Genomic DNA, 27,237 nt, shown 5'->3' on the forward strand with positions numbered 1-27,237 from the left:
GCCTCTGAGGAATTCGCGCCGCAATGCCCTGGGAGCGGAGAGCCAGAGGGCGGCCTCCCCTCAGGGCTCGACGTTGGCCCCCCCGCTCGAAGCCTCCGCAGGGCGAAAGGCGCTGAGGGCTCGGCTGGGGACGTTGTTCCCCTTTCCTCCCCTCGAAGCCAGCGAGGATCCCTGCGAGGCGGGAACACGGCGTCCGCCTCTCCCCGCTGCTAGGGGCGGGCAGCGGGGCCGGGCGGACTACAGCTCCCGAAGGGCTGCGGGCGCCGAAGGCCGACGGCCTCGCTTCCTGCCCCGGCCTCGCGGGTCGCCGGTGGCGGGAGCTGATGGAGGGCGCCGAGGAGGAGCCGCTGGTGCAGTGCCCTGTGTGCCTGCGGGAGCTGCCGGGCGCCCACATCAACTCGCACCTGGACCGGTGCTTGCAGGCCGGGGAGGCTGAGGCGGAGCCGGGCTCGTCGCCCCCCTGCAAGCGGCCGCGCATCGCCGCCGCCCCGCCGGGGAGCCAGGCGCAGGGGGAGCCGGAGGCGGCCCGCCCGGCCGCCTCCCCCCACGTCTTCTCCCTCTTCCACAAGGGCCGCGGCGGCGGGCAGAGCCCGGGAGCCGGCGGCAGGAGGAGCGGGGCGGGGCGGGAGGAGGCCGCCGTGAAGCCGGAGGAGGGAGGCTCGGCAGCGGCGGGCAGCGGGGCGGCCAGCCTGGCGCAGAAGCTGGAAGGGAAGCCCCTGGCCGAGCGGCTGCGGCCGGACACGCTGGGGGATTACGTGGGGCAGGAGCGGGTGCTGGGAGCCCAGACCCTGCTGCGGTCCCTGCTGGAGTCCCACGAAATCCCTTCCCTCATCTTCTGGGGGCCACCGGGCTGCGGTAAGGTGAGTGGCGCCGCCAGGCCCCGACGCCGCCGCTCTCCCTCCGGTCCCGGCCCCGGCCCCGGGGGGTGGCGATGAGCGACCAGGCAGAGGTGCACAGCGTGCAGCTAGGGTTGGATGTCCAACTCCTTCTCTGCTTCATGTGGCTTTCGAGGCTGATGAACTTCAAGGGTGGGACCTGTTTATTTTTCTGAACTCACCCCCCTGCCCCCCCCCCCCCCCTTTTTTTTTTCCCTGGCTTCTTCTGGGATATCTTTGTCTTGGCTGATGCCTGCAAGTTTTCACTTGGGTTACAAAAACACAAGCTGCCTCCTGAATAAAATAGAAGCGGCTCACCCCCACCAGCCCCACTCCCTGCAGCTTGCACCTTGGTTACGCACGCCCTCGTTGGTTTCACATAACTGAGATTTGGTAAACTCCAAAGCCGTTAACTAAAACACAGAAGCTTAAAAACAGCAACAAAACAGAATCTGTAAAAACGTCTAAGAAATGGAATTGAATACTAGCAGGTAACTAGCATAGGGTTTGCTTTAGCTCATAAATCCTTCCCCCCCCCCCCACCGCAGCTTAGGTGTGGAAGGGAGCTAAGGTTGTGACTAGGCGCTCATACACCTATAAACAAACCCTCTGAAACTGATAAGTCTTTGCAGGATGTGATGCTGCAGGCTCTTGTTCTGCCGCTTTACAGACACCAGGGGCTGACCGTGGTGAATCCCAAAAGGCACTGTAATTAGAGCACAGCAGTGGAGGGATGCACAGCTGTAGTGAGGGAAGGACCAACTGAATGCCTCAGGTGTGGCCAGGAGGGAGCACTCAAAAGATCTTGCCTGTATTTTGTCCTTTTCTCTGTGTTCCAGTTTTGGTTTGTTGGTTTTGTTTGTTTTTTGTTTTTTGGTTTTTTTTTTGGGTGGGGGGTGGGTGCAAAGCTAAGCAACCAAAATACATGCTTATCTCTGTCAGTCTAATGTGTTCACAGCACTGTCCTCCATATTATATATAGATAGATGTCTTGGGTTTGCCTGAGCGTATGTGTGGGAAATCTGGGTTAGAGAAAATAATGACTAATGAATTAATGCTAGCAGAGAAGATAAGGACAGAGCAGCAGCTTGCTCTTCTCAGCGTACTTGAAGATAAAAAGAGACTTGCTATGTATGGTATTTGAACAATAATGCCAGTTAATCACAGTTAATGAGGAGCAGGTATGAGAACAATTGATAGATGAATAATGTTAGCAAGGGTGCAGCAGGTTGTTCAGGCTAGATAACTTACACCTGAAAAGAGGCAGCTGGCAAACTTAAATTATTGCCACTTTCTTTACAATAATGAGGTAATATCAGAAAGAGCAATCTGAGGACATGAGATAAAGAAGGGCTATTTCTAAAAACTCATTAAGGGCAAGGTGGATTGACTGAAGCAAGATGGTCAGAGAGAAAAGTGCAATTGAATGCTTTAATAAATAGGAATCCAGCTTATTGAATGAGTAACATGTTTAGGGGCCTGCTTCTGTATTTATTCATACTCTTCTGCCTTTGGTTTCTTACCTGCGCCTGCTTGCTCTTTCTTGAAGCCCTTTTTTTCCTTAGAAAAAAATGCTGTTACAGTGGTAATAAAGCAAAGGTTGCATACACTCTGTGGAAATTAGAACTAAATTCACTGGCCTTTGGGTTGTGATCTGATGAACCCATCTTTTTTTGTCTATGGAAATGCATTTTCATGAGCTTGTGAAAGCTTACACTTGTGTGTCAGGTCTTTGAGGGAGCCTTCTGTGGTACTAAGACTGTCTTTGAATAACAGGTGACCTGTTTCATGCCTGTAATAACGCAGCTTTCACTCTCCTTTGTCATGATGTGTCTTTCTCACCTATATGCCTTATGCAGAGTTGCATTTAGTAAGTTTGCTTCTCACAGAGTTTAAATTCTGCTGCTCATGAGTCATCTGATCTGCCTCAAAGACTGTGCCTTTTGCCCCATCAAGGAACAGTTCTACAATTTATCTGTTACGTTTTCTCTTGCCAAGTACTTAAGCTGTTGGGTAGCTCATTTCCTTTCTAGGTTATTCCTTAACAAACAGTTTTGAGGCTACATGCTTTCTGGCTGAATCAGAAATTCCTACTGCAAAAAGTTGAGCTTTTCCCTTCCCTCATGCATACGGATATTTCTAGGACAGTGCTAGAGTATAGTTTCATCTCAGGCCTTTTTCCCCAAATCGTATTGTCTGTCTCTGGTAAATGGCCAAAAGTTCTATGCTTTACTTGGATATTAAATTCTTGTCCTTACAGATTTAATGTGCAAGGCAAAATAGTCCCCCTAAAGATGGAAAAAGAAGTCAGTGGTTGTCTGCCTACCTGCCTCACTCGCTTACTATTTGGGTTGTATGTATATAACATGTCTAAGAACACATTTCATGAGGAAATGATCTGAAACAGGTGGAGGGATAGACAGATGAAAAGGAGGCCTATATCGCTTTATGTGAAGAATCACATAACTCAGTGCTTGAAACTTGAAAGACCTTGTGAAGGAGAAATAAGTATTCTCACTGCCTCAGGACCTGGTTGGACTGATAATAAAAAACTTCTGTTAAATACAGTCTTTTTCAGTGGGACAAATACTAAGAAATAATTGCATGTTATGTAGCTTCAAATGTAACAAGCCCACGTGCTAAGCTTTGCCCATCAAAGAAAATAGCCTTGCATTAGAGATTAGGTGCTAAAATAGGAGTATAATTAGATACATTGGTCTAAATTCAGAAGTGCTGTGTAAGATGGTCATAGACTCCTTAAACCTCTTCACACTCCTGCTACCCACGGAATCTGATTATTGCAGCCCATCTATGCTTTCTTCCATTTCTACAGCTAAATGCCACACTAACCGATACTTCTTTTGAAAAGGGTAGAGCAGAACTATGTAAAAAAATAAATAACTGGAGACGGAATTAATCAGTTAATCATTGGGGCCAAATTTCAAATTAATTTATGTATTATTTATCAATCTGGACCTTTATGAGTAGTAGTTCAACAGTCTTTTTCTAAGCAAGAGAATAATCTTGGCTATTAAGCTGCTATAAATGAAGTATTTCATATTGTTGGTCAAGAGTAGTTTTGGAGAATTTTTATCATGAACGTAATAAAGCTAGGTACCTGAGTAAAAATACATGTGCTTTGTACTGCTCTGCCAAAGTTGATTTTAGCCTCAGCTGCACTTGACTATTTCAGGAAACACTATCAAAATTGAAAAGACAAAATCAGGGTATTTCTGTTGTGAGTTTACTTTCTTTTGAGTTTCCCCCGGTATTGAGTCGTCTTATTTTAAGGGACTGTGATCTTTGTGCTTTTAATTTGTCACCCTAATTTCTTAGGAAACCTTTAGGTGCTCTAGGTGAAAAGGCTTTGAGTCTTTGGTCTTGCTTTTACTTTTGTCACTGTTAAGTGTTGAACACAAGAATATATTTTCTGCTTTTAAGCAGCTGACCAGATGCAGGCCAGAAGAAGAAACACTGCCTCAAAGAGATGCCGTGGTGATTAACTTAGGAACAGTTAGCTTGTTCATCCTGACTATGCAAATTTTTAAAAGCCTGTATGAATCCTAGTGTAATCCGAGTAAGCCATACTGTGATTTATGACACCTTAATGCAGGGATTTAGATTTTTGCTTGTCTGCCATGGGACACCAATTTTAGTAAAGAGTTAGCGGGGGGACACAGCGTAACTTGAGCACTGAATAATTTTGCTGCCACAGATACGGCTAAGCCTCATAAACCTGAACATTCTGTATTTAAATATGGTAAACATTCCCTCTTGTTATTGCTGTTTAACAAGAGAAAATGTAGGCAGCAAGTGTCTGAAACCCTCTCCCTACAAAAGATAAGGCAAAGAATATTCACACATTATTTTCTGGGGTCTGCAATCTGGTACTAAGGTAAAACATGCCATGTTGATATGAGTGCAAAACATTAAAAACCCCAGAAGTTTCTATCAAATCTCCAGTGAGTATATATTTTATTTCTAGGACTCCCTTGTGTTTCTTTTCTTCACACACTGAAACACAGATGGCAGTCCAACTTACGTATTTTGCTACCTGCATAATTATCATCCCTTCCCTCCAATGTCTTCTATTTTCCTAATTCAAGTCCTTACCTAAATGGCTATTTGATTACTTCAGTGTATTTCATCTTCTCTTATTCATGCTGCTTGGGGCCTGATTAGAACTGTTTGAAGTAACGAGTTGTTTTGATTGAGTACCATGAGATTTTTAACAGAAAATGTGTGATGTTTTTTATGGTAGTGTAGAGTGAAAGTCCAGAACGACTCTAAAAATGAGTTTGTCTTTGCAGTTGCCTGGGAGAAGTCTTCAAATGCAGTGTGCTTGATTTTGCTTGCGCCAAGCTAAATCCGGAATAACTTAGAGTAGCTCTCTAGGAAGAGAAAACTGGAGGAGAAAATACAATTGTATTTGTAAAGCAGATGGAATATAAGGAGGCAAATCTGGATGAAGCAAATGGACGCACAGCTCCATTTCAGTAAACATTATGCAGTGACCTTGCCTCTGTTTATGCTTGGTTGGACTTGGATTCTGGAAGTGCTGTAAACCGCATGCTGTGGCTGTTGTTCAATGACATCTTACTCCTCCAGTAGTCTCACAGTGGGCTATTTGGGGTGTGAGGAACCAAACAAGATGGGTAAGAATAGCATCTGGCCTTATATAAATGCCAACTGCTGCCACTTTTGATTGCGTTTATCTCTATAGACAGTGTCCCTGGGCCATGTTCATCTGCTATCCTGCCAGTTTCCTTTAGACACAGCCCGGCTCATTGCCTGTGACGCAGCATGGTAGCTTGGGGTCAGCTCAGTAGTGTTGTGTAGGACAGACCCTAGCTTTTTAAGCTGCATTCCAGGGAACTGCCCCCCTGGCTGGTATCCAAGGATGCTGGCACTGTTGGTGTTTCACTCAGGGCAGCAAAACAGAGTGTGGCCTTTCCTGACTGCTTGTCAACCACAGTATGGCCCTGTTGCCCCCTAAAGGAAGGGCTGAGGGTGAGGAGAAGCTGTTGATGGCAACACCATGTAAGCAAAGAGATCTTATTGCAGCCTTCCAGTACTTAAAGGGGGACTACAGGAGAGCTGGGGAAGGACTTTTTACTAGGGCGTGTAGTGATAGGACAAGGGGGAATGGCTTTAAACTGGAAGAGGGCAGGTTCAGATTAAACACTAGGAAGAAATTTTTCACTTTGAGGGTGGTAAGGCACTGGAACAGGTTGCCCAGAGAGGTTGTTGAGGCCCCATCCCTGGAGGTGTTTAAGGCCAGGCTGGACGTGGTCTTGGGAAACCTGGTCTAGTGGGAGGTGTCCCTGTCTATGGCAGGGGGGTTGGAACTCGATGATCTTCAAGGTCCTTTCCAACCTAAACCATTCTATGATTCTATGAAAGATATGGAAATCCTAGCCAGAATAAAGGAAGAGGAAAAAATACAGGAAAAGTCATGGTCAGAGGGCAGCAGGAAAAAGCAGGATGCCAGTTCACAACTCTGATAACATAGTTTAGACCCTACGAGTTTATAGGTGTAGGTAGCCTGTCGGGCTTTTGCTTTGCACTAGGCTGTCAGTCTTTTGTTGTTCCTGCTGCAAACGTAATTCACGCTGTGGATTGCTGTGGAACAAACCAGCAAAGTTACTTGGTGGGGAAGCCTAGATGCCAACTAGATTGTCCCTGCTCAGCAATAATCCATGCCGTGCTGTGGTCTATACTTTAGTGCGGATCTGTGCCAGATCTGCTTTGGTCACCTAAGCATGGCCTAGCAGACCATACAACCTTCCAGACTTGTGGGGAGAAGCGCATATATTGGAAGGGCCCATCTAGGTACAAGGAGAGCTCTTGCACCAGTGTGCTCCCATAAAATGTAGTATGAATGTCAGCTCCGCATGAAAAGGATGTGAGAGGTGAAAAGGGCTGTGAGGCTGGAACGGGACAACTGTGAGCTGTTCTGCATGCCTTCCAGGAGCTCTCCGACATGACTGCTGAACATAGTATAGATGTAACCTCAGAGACCATGTGTTTTCTGTGACTGACATCTACAACGGCTGTTTTGCTAAATTTATGCAATTTAAGAATGAATAAGGAAAGTCTCCGTAAGTAGGCAACCATAGACAGATCCCTAAACAAGGTCTACCTGATTTTCCACAAGAGTGAGGTAAGAATGACCTTCAGTTTCAGTCAACTTCCTGACTGGAGTCTTCTTGACTATGATCTGACCACATATGCTGATCTCTTCCCAATTTTTTCAGTTCCACTTTCTGAAGAGAGCTAGGCAGTACTCCTTTTTATTCCTGGAAGTGGCTTTTCTGAGCTAACGCAGTGGGCATAGTTTAATGGCCTAGTAAAGAGGTGCAAACATGAAAAGACCACCTTGCTTCTAAGCGGGTAATGTTGGTCATTGAACATCAGCATCAATAGGACAGGCCTAATTTCTTCTTGCTTTTTACTATTTTCTTCCAGCCGTGCATCTGAGGTTGCATTGACTAGGGGCAGCGTGGAGAATAGGGAAATAGGTTACACTCAAAGAGAGCTGCCCAGTCAAGGAAACTTGTGAATATACAGAAAATTCTTGTCTCCTAGTACAAACATCCAACTAACCAAAACAGCAAATCTGATTCATTTATCTGCTCTGACAGTGAGAGATGTGTGGGGTCAAACGCACTTTGTGGGTAACTTTTATTTCATCCGTGACTCATACCTAATCCTGGAAGAACGGGTAGCATGGTTGCTGGGAGTGGGCTTGTTTGACTGTTTTTTGGTTGGTTGGTGGGTTTTTGTAAATCTTGGATGGTTGCAGCCTTTGGGAAAAGATATCCTCCTTTGGGCTGACACGTAGAAATTTGCAGGACAGTGGAGGAGAGTTTCAGTAGTTAATGTTTGTTCCGTGTGTAATGAATCTGGAAGTAAGTGACCACAGGCTCAAGTGGAAAGAGTTATTCATGGGCCAGTAATGGTTCATGACATTCTTGGTGGATATGTTTCCGCATTTCAGAACGACTGCTTATGATGGCACTTCTTTAGCCTGTCTAAACAGATAAGTCAGTAAGGTCTCGCAATTTTCAGCATAAAACTTGAGATGATAGGTGTGAGTTTGGACAGTTTGGTGGGATAATGGAAGAGAACTGTGAGTAATTTCTGGAAGGGACAGGGATATTACACTGTGAGCTTTGTAAGGTGTAATTTTTAGTGAAGTTAGCAAAAAGTTAGTTTGCAGGGTCACTCCTATTCTCATTGATATAAATACCACTTTATTTATGGGAAACAATACTTCTGCTCTTCACCATAAGGAAAAAACATGATCTAAAGAAGAAACACCTATATAGTGAAAGGAGAAGAATATCAACTTGTTTAGATTTCCTCTTCCTGCTTGTTATGCTGGTTCTGATAAGGACATACTCATTCATATTAAATTGCAACATCAGTGTCACTACTTTAAAAGACTTTCTTCCTAATGTAACAATCAAACCTACTTCAAAATTTGTTTCAGATAATGAAGAATATTCAGTGTGTTTTCTTCTGCCTTATTCCGTACCAGGTTTTTTTCTTCTTATCCCTCAAATACATTGCCTCTGAATTTAGTGAGAGAAACTAAGGGTATAGCATAGTAGTTGCAGTTCTTCTGTGCTAGTGCTTTTGTACTTATGCTACCCTGCTTAAATCTCCACTGGGTTATATGTTCCCTAGGTTGTAACCTGATAGTAAGAAAGAGGGGTAAAACTGTAGCATGTTACTGACTTTTGCTTGAGATAGCAGGAGAAAAAGCAGCATAAAAAAATTAATCTTATGGGAAATAATAGGCTTTCAGAGGAATAGGGAAGGTTCCATTGTTATCGGCTGTATGTGATGGGCAGTTTGACTTGCTAAATGATTGACTGTGCAGAACAGAATGAAGAGGCCATGAACGTGCTTGTCCGTGTCAAGCGCTGCTTTTAAAAGGCAATGTGTGTTATTCTTATTACAACCTTTGTTGACCCAGAAGTTGGCAGAGTGGGAGAGGTACATGCTGGCTGAGAGCTGTGCAGCTATTTTCAAGTAAATTCTCGGTCTAGTAGTAACTTTCAAATAAATCTCTTTGTATTTTTTCCCCTAAATTAGGGGTAGCAATGTGGACTCCTGTGCATGTGTTTAAAAACAATTCCTTGTAGCGCTTTTTTTTTTTTCCAAACAATGAAACTGTCTGTGACCTGGTGACCGAGGGCCAGGATGCAGTTTGAGCTACCAGTTCAATTGGAGCTACAAGAAGAATAGCTACTTGATTTTTTCTTTTTATGCCCCATCTCTCCCCCTCCCCGCCCCACGCACACTTTTAGAGAAGGAATAGGTACACTTTTCCTTTTTCATTCTCAAATTTGGTGTACTGGGGGTTTCCATGATTTCAGTGATTTTTTAAAGCATGGGTACATCCTCTGAAGGTACATTCTGAATCAAGGCCCTTTTGTAAGGAAACACCAACTTTGGGTTTATTTTGTCAGCTTAGTTTCAAGGATAGTTTCGCTTTTGTTTTTTGGCTTCCCAGATCTTCCTGATTTCTGTAGGCTTTGCTGCAAGCACTTTCCAGCGTGTCTTTCCAGTCTTGTCTTCTGCAGTGATACAAGGAGGGGAGAGGCTGGTGCTTTGAGCTCCAGGGGTTGAGAGAGGATATGCCACAGGATGCAAGTCTTGTATCAGAATGTGAAATGACACCTCTTCTGAAGAGATTCAGGAAGCCCTTACTAAAACTAAAGCAAAAATAAATAGTGATACATCCTCCCCCTTAGCCTCCCCTTTCCCATCTTGGGCAGGTTGCCATTTCAGGGACAAGGATATCCATTAAAAAGACGGAGCAGTGGTGTTAGGGCAGTGAATGAGGTCCTGCCAATACCACTGGTAGCCATGCGGTAGGTGGTTGCTGCTGCAAGAGGATCGGGTTGGCAGCACCTGCTCCTTTAACCTCAGTACTTGGAATATTTTCTGAAGTGGTTTTGTCGGCACCTGTCCCACTCCTCGTCTGCTGAGGCCCTCCTGTCTTCAGTCTCCTTGGGCTCCTTCTTCAATAGAAGAGTGAGCTCAGTGGAAGAATCACATTTTTCTCTAACAGTACTTTCAAGTAGAGATACACTCTGCTTGGGACATGCAGATACACCTGCCTTTGCTAAGGGTTTAGAAGGGAGGTCTTGAAAATTATGCCTGTGATGTGTTCAGGTGCAGTAAATCCACTTGGGAGGTAGTATCAGAGGTTGCTTCTGTGCTTTGGTAGGCTGAGGGAAATTCCCTATAAATAAATTCTGATTTGAAGGAGTTGTCTATAAGGAAAGAAAAACAACATAGCTGCTCACTAAAACCAGCCAACACTTTGTTGAGCCAGCTGTCTTTTACTTCCCTGGGCCAGCATTCGATTACTGTTGACTATTTAGATTTAAAGAGTTACGTTTTCTTAAGTATACATGTAATTTTTAGTACTAACATTCTCATGCTGTTGTAGAGAACTGCTGTCTCATTAATTTCATTTTTATGTGCAGTGGAAATAGAAAAGGCTTTAATTAACAACATTGTAGCTTTTTATTTCTTAAATGTAGTTGCACTGTAAACTCTTGCAGGTGTCTCGGGGTAGTCCAGCTCTTTATCCATTAACATACTGTACAAAATAACTGCACAGCGAATTGCAGACAGCCGGTCTTCCATGACAGAAATGTATTTGGCGAAGAGTTCTTCTTCCGTGGTAAAGGAGACAGCTGTCATTGCTGGCCTTTTCAGTATTGCGACTGAGTAGGTCTGGTACGTAAAAGTGCAGGCATTAGAAATGCAGCAGTGGAATTGGCAGCTACCTCTAGCAGGAAGTTTTTAAATCTTCTGTGTGCTAGAATAGGATGAAATGAAATACCTTACTCTATAAACTGTCAACACTGTCCCTTTGTCCGGACCATATAGCTTTGTTCTTTGCACATTTCCTTCAAATGAGTACTGTCTGTGTCCCAAATGATTTTTACAAAGCTTTCTCCTCTTGCTGTTTCAGACTACGCTGGCACATATCATAGCCAACAGCAGTAAAAAGAATGGCACGAGGTTTGTGACACTGTCGGCCACAAGTGCCAAGACAAATGATGTTCGAGATGTCATCAGCCAAGCCCAGAATGAAAAAAGACTCTTCAAGAGAAAAACCATCCTCTTTATTGATGAGATCCATCGTTTCAATAAATCTCAGCAGGTATTGTACTACACCGCTTTTTGGAAAAAGCCTCTGTCAGCACTTCTGTAAAATTTCCCACTTTGCCTTAAGATGGTAGCTTACTCTGGGCTTTTGATTTTAATGTTAATGGGTTTAGGATGAATTAGGGAGAAACATAAAAATTAAATTTCATAATTAACTTCTCATCAATTTTTAATTATTGTGATTCAAACATTTAAATAAAAGTCTGAACTATACTTATAGTTGACTTTTATTTCTGCAAAGTCATGTTAGTAGTGTTTGCCACGCATATCTTCATTTCAGCCTCCTCCACAGGGGTAGCATTCTGCATTAGCTTTAAAAAGGTCTGGGATGTGGATGTGCCTAGGGTGTTTGTTTGGTTTAATGTTGTCCCCTCTTCTCTGTGAGAAAAGAGACCATAGTCATACCATGGAAAGCTTGAATTCTGTACTACAGGTTGCAGTTTCTATATCAAACCATACTCCAATCTTCCTATAGTTTTCTGAGCCATCCTATAGAATTATGTAGGGAACTGTAGCCCTAAAGATTGGTTCAAAGAGTACTTAGAAGTAGCCTCACTATTTGTTATATTTGATAAGGCAGTTTTGTGATATCTTACATTAGCCAAAGCAATAAACCAATGTTACATAAATAAACAAAAAAAATTGCAGATTTTTGACACTGTTTTCAGCTGGTAGGGTCATTCTCAGTGCAAGCAGAAGTTACTAAGGTGAACAGCCCATAACGTGCTGTGTATGTGAAATTAAATCATTTAGATAGCTGAGCAGATGAGCTGCCTTGTCAGTGAGGTTATTTGTCATATCAACAGGGAACCCAAAGACTCACAAGACATGAAAAAATTAGCCTACTCACATGGAATGTTTCAGGTTGTCATTGATCGCGATCAGCTTTTTCTGCTTCCCTCCCATCCTCAGGACACTTTCCTTCCTCACGTCGAGTGTGGGACAGTGACCCTGATAGGAGCGACCACAGAAAACCCTTCCTTCCAAGTCAACGCTGCTCTTCTGAGCCGATGCCGGGTGATTGTCCTGGAGAAGCTCTCAGTTGAAGCGATGGAAGCGATTCTGATGCGGGCTGTCAGGTCTTTAGGGGTCCAGGTTTTGGGCCAGGGTGACCAGCACGGCAGCTCTGCGACTGGCAGCAGCAGCGAGAGCTCAGAGTGAGTACTTTATGGGCTGCAGGGTGTTAACGCGCACAGCCTGAGGAATTGACTGCCTGCCAGGGAGAGAATGAAGCAGTTGGGGGGTGGGAAGAGAAACCCTAGCCACTTCTGATAGTAAAGAAAAGAAGTAGCAGCATATGGCAGGGGCAGGGGGTGACAGGAGAGAGAGAATTCAAAGCACTGGCTCTCTCCATCCAAAACATAATCTCACTGTCTGGATTAGGAGAGTTTTATACTTGGATCTGTAGCTCCTGACTCACCCTCTCAGGATATTTAAATCCATTCTGCTGCTGAGGATTTGCTGTGGAAGCCTGTAACTGTGTCTTTGTCATGCCCTAATGTGTGTTACTTCTTGCTACTGGTTGTAAAAGCATCAGGTTACCATTAAGTGGTGGATGGGGCATCCCCTCTTAAATTACTTCGGAAGGGCCTGACAAAAGTTTGTTTTTTTTCTGAGAATTTTTTTTAGTAAGGTCAGGGAGGATTCTACTGTTCTTTAGTTGCAGCACAAGTGCTGTGGTGTGTTTTATGGTATGCTGTGGGGAGAGGGGGGGCTGTTGCTGTGAGGCGTTAATAGATTGTTTTAAGATAGACTTTGGTTTTTTCTGCTCCTTGTTGTCCAAGACGGGCAGAGTCACATTAAACATTTGGAAGAGTTTGGAAAAAATGAGGTGCAGATTTGTCCATAAGGGGTGTTACCTGCCTTCTGAAATGGCTAGCTGGCAAATACAAATAATGCTTGATACTGTGATACTTTCATGCACATTATTACAGTTCCTTCATGTTGATGCTTTTCTGTACTTCTAGTAATTTACAGTGTATTGACATGGTGGTAATTGGGCAGGCATTCTGTATAAAATTAATTAGAGGGAATCCACGTTGTCCTTTAGCATTATCACAGAATGTAAGCACTAAGAATTGCTAACCTGAATGGTGAGGTCAGGACAGGGAATAGGAAAGCTATTCCCTTTTTATTTTTAGGGTACCCTGCCTCATGGCTTACTTGTTTGTAGCTTTTACATATTGTAGTAACGTGAATTTTAGAAGAGAGGGCAGTACTGCGTGTCAGCCTTAATGTAATGGCACAGCTGTGGTTGTGACTACACCCAGACTGGGATTCAGAGACTTTCCTTTCTCTACGGGATTAAAGTACAAGGCATAGTTTCAACTGCAGTTGTTTCGGTTTGGGTTTCGCGAGACTCTCCGTATCTGTAACCTTCCGTTAGCTATGGATGATTTAAACAGCACGGTGTGGTACTTCATCAAACTGAAAGAAGTCTGGCAGGTAGATTGTCAGACTAGCACAGTTTCAGAAATCTATCCATGGAGAGAGAGTGCCCCGCTCCATGGTTAATGTGGGAACCATTTAAATGGCTCCTAACGTGAGAGCATTTAAAAATAAAAATGGGGTTCAGAATTTAGGAGTATTTGCAGTTGTGCGTTAAGTCTTTCTTGTCTTTCCTGCCCCTGTCTGGTTGTGGTCTGTAGTTGATATATACTGTTGCTGATGAGTTTGGCATTTTATAAGCCATCCTGTCCTTTACTGTGGCTCCAGTTTTGGTTTACTTCTTAATTCCTTCTTCTTGCTTCACTGTCCATACCATTTCTGCTCCTTCATTTCTTCTCCACCTGCTGCTCTGCAGGTGCAGATTTGTCTCATCTCTTACCTCTTCGCCTCCCTGCCTCTATGAAGCAGGGCTGTTAGATGCATGCAGGTAACAGTGTTCATGCTGTCCTGAGGAATAAATGAAAGTTACCAATTACAGTTGGACTAGTTGTTCACTGTGCTCATCTTTGCTCCAGAGTTGGAAAAGGAGCTGTAAGGCAGCATGTCCCCAAATGTGGGGCACACCCACTTTGAAAATGCTGCAGAGGTCTAGCCAGAAGGCACAAGAGATGTGTATATTGAATTTGGGATTTCATTTCCCATGTGAGTCTCCCTTCCCAAACCACAGAAGCGTAGTATGAAGTCCTGCGTGTGCTGCTTGGCCTCAGTTTACCAGATGGCCTTGGTATCACATCACTTGTCCGACACTATGGCTGACCTAGATAAGATTTTGAAGAGGAGGAGGATTCTTTGTGGTCTCTCCTATTACTTTGAGAAATAAGGTGAGGGTGAATCTTCCTAAGTCTCTACAGGCATCTTCTGTGCTCAACAAGAATGCAGCTGTTACTGAGTGATTCAATATGTTTTATAGTCCCTGTACTCCATGCACGTGCAGCAGTTATCAAAAGGAAAGTGTGCTCTACGTGAATCTGTTTTCTTGGTGGATTTTTCTTATCTTGCTTCCGCTATTGCTGCAGGTTTCTGAGAAGGTTATGTCACCTGGCTTCTCTTTCATCACACATCGCACTGTGGCCTTTTCTTGCTGTAAAGCTGAAATAGAACTAGCTGGAGGTGTTACCTGCCGTGGTATCTTTTTCTTTGTTATATCATTACAGCCATAAAGCTTCTTCAACAGTTTGTGTATTAGTTATTGGATTTCTTTACAATAATGTGCTTTGTGTTATTTTTCATCAACTATACTGTCATCAAAATGTCCCTCTTAAAGCATGCAGTAAATTAAGCTGAAAGATGGGGGAATATGAAAGGAAGAAACATACTCATGAAGAAGAAAAGTAAGAAGTCAATGTTAAAGGTGCTTTATACTACTGAAACTTTGCTTGTGCTTTCTGTAGTTTACGCTGTCTCAGTAATAGCTCAAACTGTTCCAGATGTGCACAGATACACTACATTTGGACTGTGTCAGTGATGGATGAAATCCAATTCTTCTTTTCTTGGCCTTTTATTTTTATCATTCAAGTGCTACGCTCAGAGGTATCTCTAAGTGAAGTCAGACAGTAAACTGGGTGGTGAATTAATGTATTTGAAGTTAGATAGCACAGAAGGCGCACAGTTGAAGGAAATGAAAGGATCCCCAGTTTCCTTTTGGCAAGCCAAGACATTATGCAGTTCAGCTTGTTAGTGGCTATATTACAAGTACTGACAGGTTTTGAATTTGCTGGTTTGTACATCACAATGTTGAAGATGGGCTTTTTTTGGTACTTCAGTGTTCAATACCTTTTTGAAAATTATTCCCTTTTTGGAACATCCATCCAATTTGCTTGCAGGAAGTAGAGTTGCTGGGATGAGAGGTGACATTCAAAGACAATGCTGTAAGGCAGCGAGCAATGCATATCATACTGCAGTGTTTCAGATGAAGAACTGCATTTGCCTGTAAGAGCGTTGCAGTCTGTCGAGGAGCGAGTGTAGTGAGAATAATTGCACTGAGAAAGTAAGAAAGTACTGATTTATATGAATGAATGAAAGAAGCAATGGGTACTTTATCTCATGTTCTCTTCAATTATTTTTAAAATCTTTCATCATACAGGTTCTCCTTGCTTGGACTTCCTTATATTTACTCTCCGATACTGCTTACACCCTCTTGTCATTTGATCAAACGCTGCGGTGTTGTACAGGTTTTATGGGTAGCTGATCATACGTTTCATGTTGGATCTTGGCACAGACTGTCTTGAGGGTATGGAGATAAGGAGGAATTGGAAGAAGGATTTATTATCCTGTAGTGGTAGTTTTCCATTCCTTAAGACAGTATATCGCCTTCAGCTCAGTGAGTGATGGATCCTGGGGCATCCCTTTTGGCTTGTTTATGTTTTTGTCTCCAAGTATCATTGGTTACAAGGTACCAACATTAAGCGTTGGCATGCAGTGGGTGTTCAGTGTTAATTTTGGAGAGTGAAAAAAAATACAAGATTGCCCATCTGCAAGAGGATCAGGAGCTTGAGAAGAAGTCAGAAAGCATGGGAGTTATTTTGCCTTGCAGTTCTAGGGTGTGCAGAAGTCAAGTAAAGTGGAAAGGTGTAGAGAACTTGAGCTTCTGAAGAAAGGATAGGCTTAAAAATGTAAAATACAGTGAGTGTCTTTTGGAGGCCAGGGTATTGAAATAATTGTCATCCTGATTTTGAAATAAAGCTCCTGCCTAGTGAAGTTAAATCATCAAAAAAACAGAACTTAAGATTTTAATTCCTCAGAAAAAATAACCGAATTCAGTTATTCTGAGTATAAAACGTTATTATTTTGAAATACCGAGTGTGCATAGAGCTGAGATTATGGAACAGGGAAGCATTATGTTGTTTCTAATCAGTGATTCTCAGCAATACGCTGTGTAAACAGCTTGTATGTGGAAATTTTCTCCATTTAGTCTTGTTCTTTATCATGTCCTGTATGTCGTGCTCTTGTTGCAGACATGGACTGGATCAGCCTAATACATAATACATTACTTGGAGCAGAATTTCCATTACCAATATGTTGTAACTTGGATTTGACCATGGAATTGGACAAGGCTTTCACTTGTAACCAGATTTTCCATACTTCCTTGTGCATATTTGTTTCAATTCCTGTAATATTAATTGCTTGTGTTAAGTCAACAGGGCACTTAGAGTCCTAGAGTGAAATTGAAGAGACAGGAATACAACTCGGCTTTCTTGCCCAGCTTCTAATTAGCAAATAAATGGCAAAAGTGCTCTGAGGCCTCAACTTGGTTTGGAATAGACTGTTCTCAGCTTTTTGCAAGTGTAGTACCTGCCTTTTAGGGCTCTCAATGCTTCCCCCTCCACTTGCACTCGCCGAGTGCAGCTGTGGGTATCGGTGTGAGGAGGCCTCGAGCACACGGAGTTCTCTGCAAACAGCAGGCAAACAGCTTAGTCCTTGCTGGTGAAACCTTCTCTTCAGTGTGCCCTGCTGGTGTATCCAAAGTGTTTGCTCAGTGTGCAGCATATTTGGTTTTGTTCCCTGTTGACGGAGGTACTAGCAGCAGGATGCCTGTTTGTGGTGCCCACTGGGCTTTTAAAAATAGCTTTTGCTTTCTTTGCTGGCTTCTTTCATTGCATGTAGAAAAATCTGGGGCCCATCTATAGTGCTGAGGGGTGAATGTGGCTCCCTGATTTTCAAGGAATTTGGTGCATGAGATGCCTGACTGAGTAAGTCCCTGTGTTGTTATATTCTTCTGCTTCCCTGTTCAAACACGAAGATGGTGTTTGAAACACCTAGGAGATAGTGCGGTTGTTTTGGAGTGCCACTGTGTGTGCGTGGTGGGGTTTTTTTTCTAGCTTTATCAAATACATGAGAAATAAGAAGATGGAAATAAAAATATGATGAGATGCGTATGTATGCACAGATATATTTTTCCCACAGGATGTGATTCCTGCTGCCTGCTCTCTGCATCATGGGTTATGACACTGGAACACATTTGTCGGCTTTCATTTGCAGTGGTGCGGATTAAGATTGCAGCTCTACAAGTTTTTCCCTCTTACATGTGGGCATGAGAGGGCTCAAATACTGATTGTTGAAGTTTTTCCAGCACCTACTGTCTTTTTCTTTTGTGTGGCAAGCGCAAAGTGGGTTTGCGAGGAGGAGGAGGAGGCAAGTAATGAAAATTAGTGGGTATGTGTGTCTGGGAACCCTGGCATTGCCTTTTTGTTTACCACTGGTAATAACAGTAATAAATCTTTCTGGTGAATGAAGTGCAGGCCTGTTGTGAATCCTTAATTATTTGGCACACAAGGCACATAAGAAATTGCCCCTCACGCCAAGCTCTGTGCATTAATCCCTGCTGATACTTGTCACTCTTGATTTTCAGTCCAGTTACTAGACATTACTAAGTTAGGGCCATTACTTAATGCCACGCTTTAATTCCACTAGCTGCTGTTTCCAAATAAAATCACTTGTACCCTCTGCTTGGTGAACACCTTAGTCATTACCTTGTCTACATAACTCAAGTTTGAGGGTCAACAATATGCATGTGAAATGTGCAGAGATGAGTTGGTTTGCATGTGCCCCGACACTGGGGTCTGCAGTCCAGCAGATGAAAACCTGGAGAAAGAGCTTGAGGACTTTGTTACTTTCCCAGATTTTTCATAGACCCACTGTGAGGTCTCAGGAGATCCTTCACCTGCTGCTGCATTTCTCAACTCTTCCTGTCTTGTTCATTTAGATTGTGTGTTCACTGGAATTTGGCCTTTTTCATGTGTTTGTATAGTCCTGGCACCCTTGGAGTAGTAGATGGCAAGAACAGTGACTTGCATGACAGAATGAGTTAATAAAAAAACTTAAACCCAGCTGCCTCTCAACAAACTTTGTAAAGAAATGCCATCTCTAGCATAATATGAAAGGAGAGGAGCACGATGGGGGCTAGCAGTGTATGGTTATTCTGTTGCAGGTTCCCGGTGTACATAGAGGAGAAAGCTCTAAATACCCTAGCCTACCTTTGCGATGGTGATGCAAGGACTGGACTGAATGGACTCCAGTTGGCAATTCAGGCCAGATTAGCAGTGGGGAAGACCGCTCCTTTGAACAGTACTGAAGGTGGTTCTGCAGATGGCATTCTGGTAACAGAAGAGCATGTAAAGGAAGGGCTACAGCGATCTCACATCCTGTATGACCGAGCGGGTGAGTACCTGATACAGTCTCTGAGATGAAGTGTTCTCAAGAGCTGATAGACTCTGTAATTTCTGTTTCTTCTCCTCCTTTCATACTGACTGCTCTGGTGAATCAGTGGTTGTACTGAAATTTGGTCAAAAAATTACTTCTTCTTTAGAATGTAGCAGGCTCACCTAGCAATTCCTTCCAAACAGGGTTTCCTTTTACCACTTAGGAAGTGTAGGTTAGCTGAAAGACATGTTTGTGGCCCTCCAAACAGTTGCATGGTGAAATTATGTGTTCTTTGAGGTTATTAGAATATTTTCTTCTAAGAGAGTTGCAATGTAAAGAGGGAAAAGTAACTTGATCAGGAGATTTGTTCTTGGAGAGTTGGAAATCTTCCATTGCACTTCTACTCCTTTGAAAGTCTTGGAAGTGCTCACATTCACAACAATATGTTATGTGAAAACCTGAGCAGTTGGCTTTATTTTTAGAGTTGCTTTTTAAGGTAATGAATTTTGTAGCTTGCTTACGGCAGGTCTCATAAATCTAATTGCATTTAAGTCTTCCTAATGTGATAACCTTTCTTGCTAAATTTGTGACTTGGCAATGTTAGGCATCACAATAGTTGGCTACTGCACCATTTTATGTGAGAAGGTTAAAAATCAGAGAGTGAATATTAGAGATTGGGTGAATCCCCTTGAACTCATACTCTAGTTCTCCGGCAATACTTGAACCACTGTGTGGTATAGTATCAAATGCTTATGCTGAGCAGTATTTGGAGAACTGATTGATTTTTGTTTTGGCACTGCATCTGATATGCTTAACTGTCACTACTCAAAACCTGTGATGAGATTTTTCGAGTTTATTTGTAGTGTGTATGCCTGCTTGCAGCCTTCTTGCTACAAAAAGGAAATGATGGCTCATTGTCAGGAAAAAGTCAGCTGGGCAGATATTGATATGATGGCAGCTGAGAAGTCGAGGGTAGGCAGGGGGACGGAGAAGAAAAATGTTATGGCACCTGTGGCAAGAAGTCATGATTAGGAGGAAGCAGAAAATCTGACTTACTGGTGTGAGTTTCTTGCACCGTGTAGGTCCCTTGTGTGTTTGCTGTCGCCTTGTGGCCACTGTCATGCAGAACTTGGCTGTGTCCATTGCTCCCAGCCCTCCTATGCCTGTTTGCTCTGTTAGAGATGGCACAGAGTGCCTCTTCCTGAGGCTTACGTCAAGTCTAAGGTAGCATGTGACAGCCCTTTCTCTGTCACAGATATCCTTTGAGCTCTGTGTGGGGTTTTTCTTTTCTCAGAGGTTTTTGGAGAGGGGTGAGAGCAGTGAAAATTCTGGTTTTCTTGATTGTACGAGTGCCGAAGAGCTTGCCACTGATATTTTCACAGTAGCAGGTTGCCCAAGTCATGCCTTTACAAAATTTCTCTCTTCTGTGGAGTGGTCTGTGTCTCGGTTGACCACTTCCGTCCATAGTAGAGGTAGCTGTTTGTCCTTTTATATATAAAAGGCTTCTGGATAGAGGCTACTATATAAATAAAGATATTTTTGTTGCACATTTTAGTTAATACTCTGAATCACAGTTGTGGTGGTGGAATCTACAGTCCTCTAATATAAAGTGCTTCAGCCTTATAAAGTGGAGGGACATGATGCTGTCTAATCATGGTAGCAGCAGCAGCAGCGTGCATTTGAGTGTAGTGTGTTCATGTAGAAAGCACCAAATAATTGATTAGTGTTAATCAGAGTAGTGTAAATATGCAATTTTGATTTCACATAATTACTTACTTTTGGACACCTGCAAAATTTGCCAAATATATGCAGTTGGGCGCTCTTTTATGTACTTTCACCAAGTAGTCTAGGAAGGAAATTATTTGTAATCCAGTCATTAGGCTATTGTTCTGATATTTGTGCAGACATGTAAAGACAAGATCTTTGTGCAGATAATCTGTGCGTTTTAGCTGGAAGAACGGAGAAACAGCTCTAGTCAAATTTCATTTCCAGCAGCCACCTGCAGCCCTTGCAGTATGAGAGGAAACAAACTATTTAATCATATTTTAGCTTTTAATTGCTGGGTTTTAAATTTTGATTTTTGGAGAAAATGATGCAGCAACCAAATTAATTAAAGTGTAACTGTAGATGGACAGTGAGTAGATTTTTAAGATAGACTTGTATTGTCTCTTCTTCCTCTTATGTATTGTGTCTCTCTGCTAACACCAATTTAATAGCAACTACCAAAGATAAATATCAGAATAATTGCAGGATTTCGTCTTGCTGTCCGTGTGGTAACAACTTCAGTTATGGTAAAGACTGGGAATGTGTTAAGATGAAGTTAATTTGTTTTGTAATCTGGAATACAGTTGTTCCTTTCTTTTTTACGGAGGAGAAAGAGGTGGTGTCTCACGCCATAATGTTTTTTGCCAACTTTATTGTTTTTTGCTGGACCAGAATGAGAAGTCTTTTTATCCATGCTGCTGCTCCAGTCTTTCTTCCAAGGCTTTCCTGTGTCCTGTATCAATGAGCAGTTGATGTTTACCTTTGGCTAAGACAGAAAATAATGTGAGTCGGGGACTGTGATTTTACCTTTGCCCACTACCATATAAATAGGGATAGCTTAAGAAGTCCAGATAATAATTATGGTCAGTGAATAATGCTTTTTCCCCCTCTTCTACCAATAAGACTTCAGATAAATCAGCGTCTTAAATTAGCTGGAAGACTCTTCATGAGCATGTAAACAATTTAGGGTCATCAATCAACAAGATTTATGCATCTGTATACATTAGACACTAGAAAATCCTGTCTTCCCCGAAGCTTCTTGTGTAGTATCTTGTTTCTCTTTGGAAATGTATTTGCCTTTGTGGGAATTGCAAATGTATTTTGATTCCAAAAACTCTTGAGAGTTTTGATTTCAGGAGGTATCTGGGATGCAGAACAGCAGTGACAGATAAGTTGACATGTGTCTGTCTCTCAAGTGAATTGATAAGGCCAAAATCTGTATGCTGGCTAACTAGCCTGAGAGACAGAGGTAATAAATAAAGGTCTGTAAAAAGTTCTGTCTGATTTTTTAACACTGCTTCTGGTATCTCACTTAGAATATATATAAACTGTATTTTTTTAAAAAGAAACATAAAACTTATTTGTCCAATGCCTGTAACTGTATTTTGCCTTTAATTGAAAGTACATTTCAAGTACAACTGGACAGTTTTTCTGAAGAAGTCCAAGTCTGATGTATAAGTATTGTCATTATGTTGATTACGTGATCCCCAATGTTAACTTTGTGAGGAAGGACATAATGGGAGAAAACTGTCCCCTTTCTCAGTCTGTGTACTCTGAAGTCCCCTGCAGGTATGTGTCTCTAGACCCAACCTATCTGCTGGATTCCTTCTACCTCTCTAGCTGGTATCCCCAAGTATGACACTTTACAGTAGCCCAAACAGTGTATAAAAGCACTCCAGAGGAAGAAAACTGGGCAAGTGCAACCTCTGGAGATATTTAAAGGCTGTCTTCCTTACTTTTAAGAGACCAAGAGACGCCTCTTCCAAGAGGACGATGCAAGTTCAGCTGCTTGGGTTTATTGCTACTAACTCAAGTGTTATGACGGAACACGGACATGCTGTTTGTGTTGGCACGAGTAAAGACTACATACCACAGAGCTCTTTGTGTGGAGTCCTCGCAAAAATAGCTGTCTGCCGGCATGTGTACAGCAGCAGCGCATGTGTTGAATTCCCCATAGAACCGCAGTGCAGCGTGAGCAATGATGAAGGAAGATGGACCCGGTTTCTGACCTGGGAGTTGGAGGTCTTGCTGGCTATGAAAGGAGCAATTGCAGCTGTATGGGGGCTTTGGTTTGCAAACTCACACAGGCGGCCTTTTATTTTGCAAGGCCTACAAGTGACGGTGATGTGTTCTGATATGGGCCTTGGGCTGTAAATCCTTTTATCCGTAGGAAGAAGAGAAGTATTAACAGATGGCTGTGCGTGCAGCCAGTTGCCATTATAATACACACTTAGCTGAGAGCCAAGGAATGCCAGGCACTTTAAAAAATAAAAAAGGCAGATTATGTGGAAAGTTTTAACAACAATACTGCAGCAAAATACTCTTACAAGTTTGATTAAGAGAAATGTGTAAGAATCAAAACCAGCTGCCCAGAGAAGAATTGCAAGCAGGAGTCTTATTGAGTGCCTACAATCTATTTTTAACTGTAGCCCTAAAAGATCTGGAATGGCTTTATTTCTCCTTGGAGTCCATATCTAATCTTATATTAAACTAATGTTAAAAAAAAAATCCTTGTAATTCATTCAGTCTTCCCACTTCTTATTTAGCAGTCTGGAATTCTAAGTTTTATTTGTGCTTTTTTTATTTCTGCTCCTTATAGTTTTCAGGACCCTTCCAGTAGTGCAGGTGTCCACAACTGAACTCAATGTTTCTTAGGAGTTTGCCAGGGTTGTGTGCTGTGATTCTATTTCCTCCAGATTGTGTAATGTGCCATCATTGTATATCCACAGCAACGTTTCCTTTTTTTCCCTTTATAATACAGCAAACTCCTGTTTGATTTACACTCTATTTTCAAGTTTTAGTTGATGTGAAATTTCTTTTTCTAAAGTATCACTAGTGTATTGTACTGGATTTCTCTCATTCTTCTGTTGTCTTCTCAGAGCTGTCTGTGTGTCCAAAAGCAATGGTCAGTGGTTTGTATGTGCTCATACTTTACTCTTTGTCAATTAGGAGATATTTATATAGAGTCTTCTTCTGAACTGCATAAAATATCCATATGTTTTTTCTTTCGAAGGAAAGTTCATTAGGTACCAAACCCAAATTGTTTGCCTTGCAATATTTAAAACAAACACCCTCCTTTTCATCTGCAGTTGCTCTGTTATGCTTATGTAGTTAGTGGAATGATCCATGGGGCAAAGCATGAAGATGTTGAAAACATTAATGAACACCGTAATAACGTATACATAATGTGCTTTTTCAAGTTCTTTTTATGTTTACCTGCTGTGATATAGTAAAATATATTCTGTTCCCTTAAAGGCATTTCACTTAATTTCCTCCTAACAGCTCTGTGTATCTCTTCTCCCACATTCTAAATAGGAGAAGAACATTACAATTGCATCTCTGCCCTGCATAAGTCTATGAGAGGCTCAGATGAAAACGCTTCTCTTTACTGGCTTGCTCGAATGCTTGAAGGTGGTGAGGATCCACTCTATGTGGCAAGGAGGCTGGTGAGGTTTGCAAGTGAAGATATAGGTCAGTATTTTTGGTATTTCATGTTGGAATGAATGAAGATCTGCCAAGGCTTCAAGTTTCCAAAAATGGGAGCTTGAGGGGTAAAAAACCCCAACGCACTCCAAAACTGCAAAATCGGTACAAAACCCTGAAATGCTCCACATCCAACAAGAACTTTGTATATGCAGAGACCTACATGTGGTGTCATTGTGATGATTACCTGTTGCAGGAGAAACAAATATTTTTGAGGTCAGGTTTTGGCAGTGTATTAATGTGGATTCTTTCAAACTCTGCTGATTGTAGGTCACCAGTAAACTTGTGTCACTGAAGATGTGTATTTCAGGGATGTCTGCGGTTTTTTAGTGACTCTGGAAGGTGAATGCCTACCCTGACTTGCAAAGCTCAGATTTGCTGGCTGGCTCCCTAGCTGTAAGGCATCTGGATTGACTTACCCAAAGTAACAGATGCAGCAACACTTTTAGCACATACGCGATTGGTGAAGAGTTATGAAATCTGTGGAAGCTCTGTCTATGTAGCAATGTTTCCCCATTTCTTTCTCAGTTCCAAAAAGTGAGTGAGTCATACACAGGCAGCTACTGCTCAGGCTGCCACCGTGTGGCAGCAGATTGAGTCTGTTAATCATACCCACGATTTAGACCTTTCTTCTTGTGGGGGAGACAGAAAAAGGCAGGCTGTGGATAGAGGCAGTGTATCTTAGGTACTGCAAAGAATTGTACCAGAAATTCCAACATCTGAGAAAGCAACTTTGAAATGTGCATGGATAACCTTCCATTTTACGGGGCTGGGGGATGGAGAGGTAGGGGAGAGACAGTAACTAAAGCAAAGTGACTAACTTGCTTTTGTCTGATACGTTTTTGTAGGGCTGGCAGATCCATTGGCTTTAACACAAGCAGTTGCTGCTTATCAAGGCTGTCACTTTATTGGAATGCCAGAATGTGAGGTAAAATCTTCATTAATTCACTGATTTGAAAGCACTACAAACTGTAAAGCCTATCTGTAATTATAAAAAGAAAGAAAGATTGCAAGGACAAGGCAAATTTAGTTACTTGTTCATTCAGCGCACCCTTTCTTTGACAAGTAAGAGAGCATCTTAGCTCTTAAAAAAGATGTTGTAGTTTGAAATAAAATTCACTGCATATTTGTTGTTAAAATGCGGCAGGTGAACTAACATCATTTTGCTCTGTCCATTTTTTTTCTTGCTGTTACAAATAAAATAATATATTATGCTATTCTAAAGTAGCTACTGCTTTCTAGTACTGAAAATGATGAAGAGTTGTGTTGTTAAATAATAATATTCATACTATAGTAGCAGACAGAGGTCAGTTTAAAAACATAATCCCTGTCACACTACACAAACAACCTGAATAACAGATCTTTTCCCAAAGAGCTTAAAAGAAGTCATTTAACATTTTCCCTTTTCTTGTTTCCAGGTCATTCTAGCACAATGTGTAGTGTACTTTGCCAGAGCGCCAAAGTCTATAGAGGTATACAGGGCGTATAGCAATGTCAAAGAATGTCTGAGAATGCACACGGGACCTCTGCCGCCTGTTCCTCTGCACCTGAGAAATGCCCCAACAAGGCTCATGAAGAACTTGGGCTATGGTAAAGGCTATAAATATAACCCCATGTACAAGGAGCCTGTAGAGCAGGACTATCTACCAGAAGAGTTGAAAGGAACAGATTTCTTCAAGGAACGAAAAACGTGACCGCCTTGCTCGAAATGGGTTTTGATTTTATGACTCATATGTTTGTCCTGGGATGGAAATTCCCCTTACGGTTTCAGTCACCTATTACTGTGGTTGAAAGTATTAAACCACTGAGCCTTTCGGATACTTTCTTATCCATCTGGTTTTACTGCTGTTATTCCGAAGGTGTTTTGTAAAGAATTGCAGTTAGGCAGTGTAGAAATGCAAGAATAAGCTTTATCAATGTAGTGCTGTTACCCTCTGGTTCAAATGAAACGGAGACAAAATGAGCGACGTATTTCTTGCTCTTGCTCTGAGACAAGCAATATTATTGTGCTGCTTTTTAAAATCAGTATCTGTTTCAGATTTTGAGAATGTTTATTTTCTGGAAAAATAGTAAATTGTACCCCCTCTGCTAAAATATGGTAAACAAAATATAATTACATTGTAATTATTGCTCTTACGGTGTTCCAGAGACTAATTTTGTACAACAACATTTATTAAATCAATAAAGTTGTTAAAAATAGTGTCTACGCATTTGTTTAAATGTTCTTATGACAGCAGTGTGGTTTTAAAAGTTTTAAGGTTCCTTTAACTTTATCATCCCTACTTTCCAGAGCAAGTTTAAATCATTTTGGTAGTAGCATAGTCATGAAAATAGCTGAATTATGTTAATTTTTTAAGTTGTATCCCTTAAAATTTTTATTGTGTGATGACATTTTGGTAAGCACTTTGGAAAGGAGACTTTTGGTAGTGAAACATGCTCGTATATTTCCAGTTGTGCTTCAGGAATTCCAATAGCTTTGAATTGGAAAGTGGAGAGGAACAAACTGACTTCCTGCTGTTATAGTAAAGAGTTTGGCTTCCTCTTCCTACTGAAAACATATCCACGACCAAGATTGCTGTTGACTGAACATTTCAGTAAGTGGAACGTACGGTCATGGCAGTGTCCCTGATGTTGACAACATTCCTTCACTTAGGTGCTGATTATTTTTCTTCTCCTCAATCCTCCTTAAGTGCGCAGTAGCCCAGTGCGCTGAAAAGCCAGCAACTGCTAAACCAACATGTGACTGTGCTAACTAGCAGCTGGGTAGCAGAAGAGGACCGTGTTTGGATAGAATTACAGCAGGTAATTAGCAAAGAAGATTTCCATTACTGAAATGCTGAGGAGCCACTGAGGCAACTGTCCACACTTGTCAGAGTGCCGTGGAGTAAACTGGCTACCAGTGATGAGGATGTGTGTCTTGGCTGGAAATTACCACTACACAGTAGCGCAGTGTGGTTACAACTGGATTTGCTGGGTAACTACTCGGGATTTGCTTGCGACATAATCCATATACATTTGTTACTGGTTACCTGGTGGACTTCAAGGATTCTTCTGGGGAGGAATAACCCCATGCATCAGTACAGGTTGGGGGCTGACCTAGAGAGCAGCTCTGTGGAAAGGGACCTGGGAGTCCTGGTGGACAACAGGATGACCATGAGCCAGCAATGTGCCCTGGTGGCCAGGAAGGTGAATGGCCTCCTGGGGTGCATCAAGAAGAGCGTGGCCAGCAGGTGGAGGGAGGTTATCCTTCCCCTCCACTCTGCCCTGGTGAGGCCACATCTGGAGTATTGTGTCCAGTTCTGGGCTCCCTGGTTCAAGAAAGACAGGGAAC

General features: G+C 42.4%; 1 protein-coding gene across 1 annotated transcript; it reads left to right on the forward strand.

Annotated features, from left to right (window-relative positions):
• Positions 1–308: 308 nt before the first annotated feature.
• WRNIP1 (WRN helicase interacting protein 1) lies at positions 309–26,093 on the forward strand. The gene is made up of 7 exons (XM_082499076.1): positions 309–860; positions 10,876–11,067; positions 11,985–12,229; positions 18,448–18,677; positions 23,739–23,894; positions 24,755–24,834; positions 25,325–26,093. The coding sequence occupies exons 1-7, from the start codon at positions 324–326 to the stop codon at positions 25,598–25,600; spliced, it is 1,716 nt and encodes a 571-aa protein (XP_082355202.1). The 5' UTR covers positions 309–323; the 3' UTR covers positions 25,601–26,093.
• The last annotated feature ends 1,144 nt before the right edge of the window (positions 26,094–27,237 follow it).

This window comes from Vanellus vanellus (genome assembly GCF_965231255.1).
Source record: "Vanellus vanellus genome assembly, chromosome: 2".
Classification (NCBI taxonomy): Eukaryota; Metazoa; Chordata; class Aves; order Charadriiformes; family Charadriidae; genus Vanellus; species Vanellus vanellus.

Coding starts and splice junctions, on each gene's coding strand:
- WRNIP1 (XM_082499076.1), top strand. CDS start 324: ATGGAGGGCGCCGAGGAGGAGCCGCTGGTGCAGTGCCCTGTGTGCCTG. Junction 11,068..11,984: donor GTTTCAATAAATCTCAGCAG/GTATTGTACTAC, acceptor TCCCATCCTCAG/GACACTTTCCTTCCTCACGT. Junction 23,895..24,754: donor GTTTGCAAGTGAAGATATAG/GTCAGTATTTTT, acceptor ACGTTTTTGTAG/GGCTGGCAGATCCATTGGCT.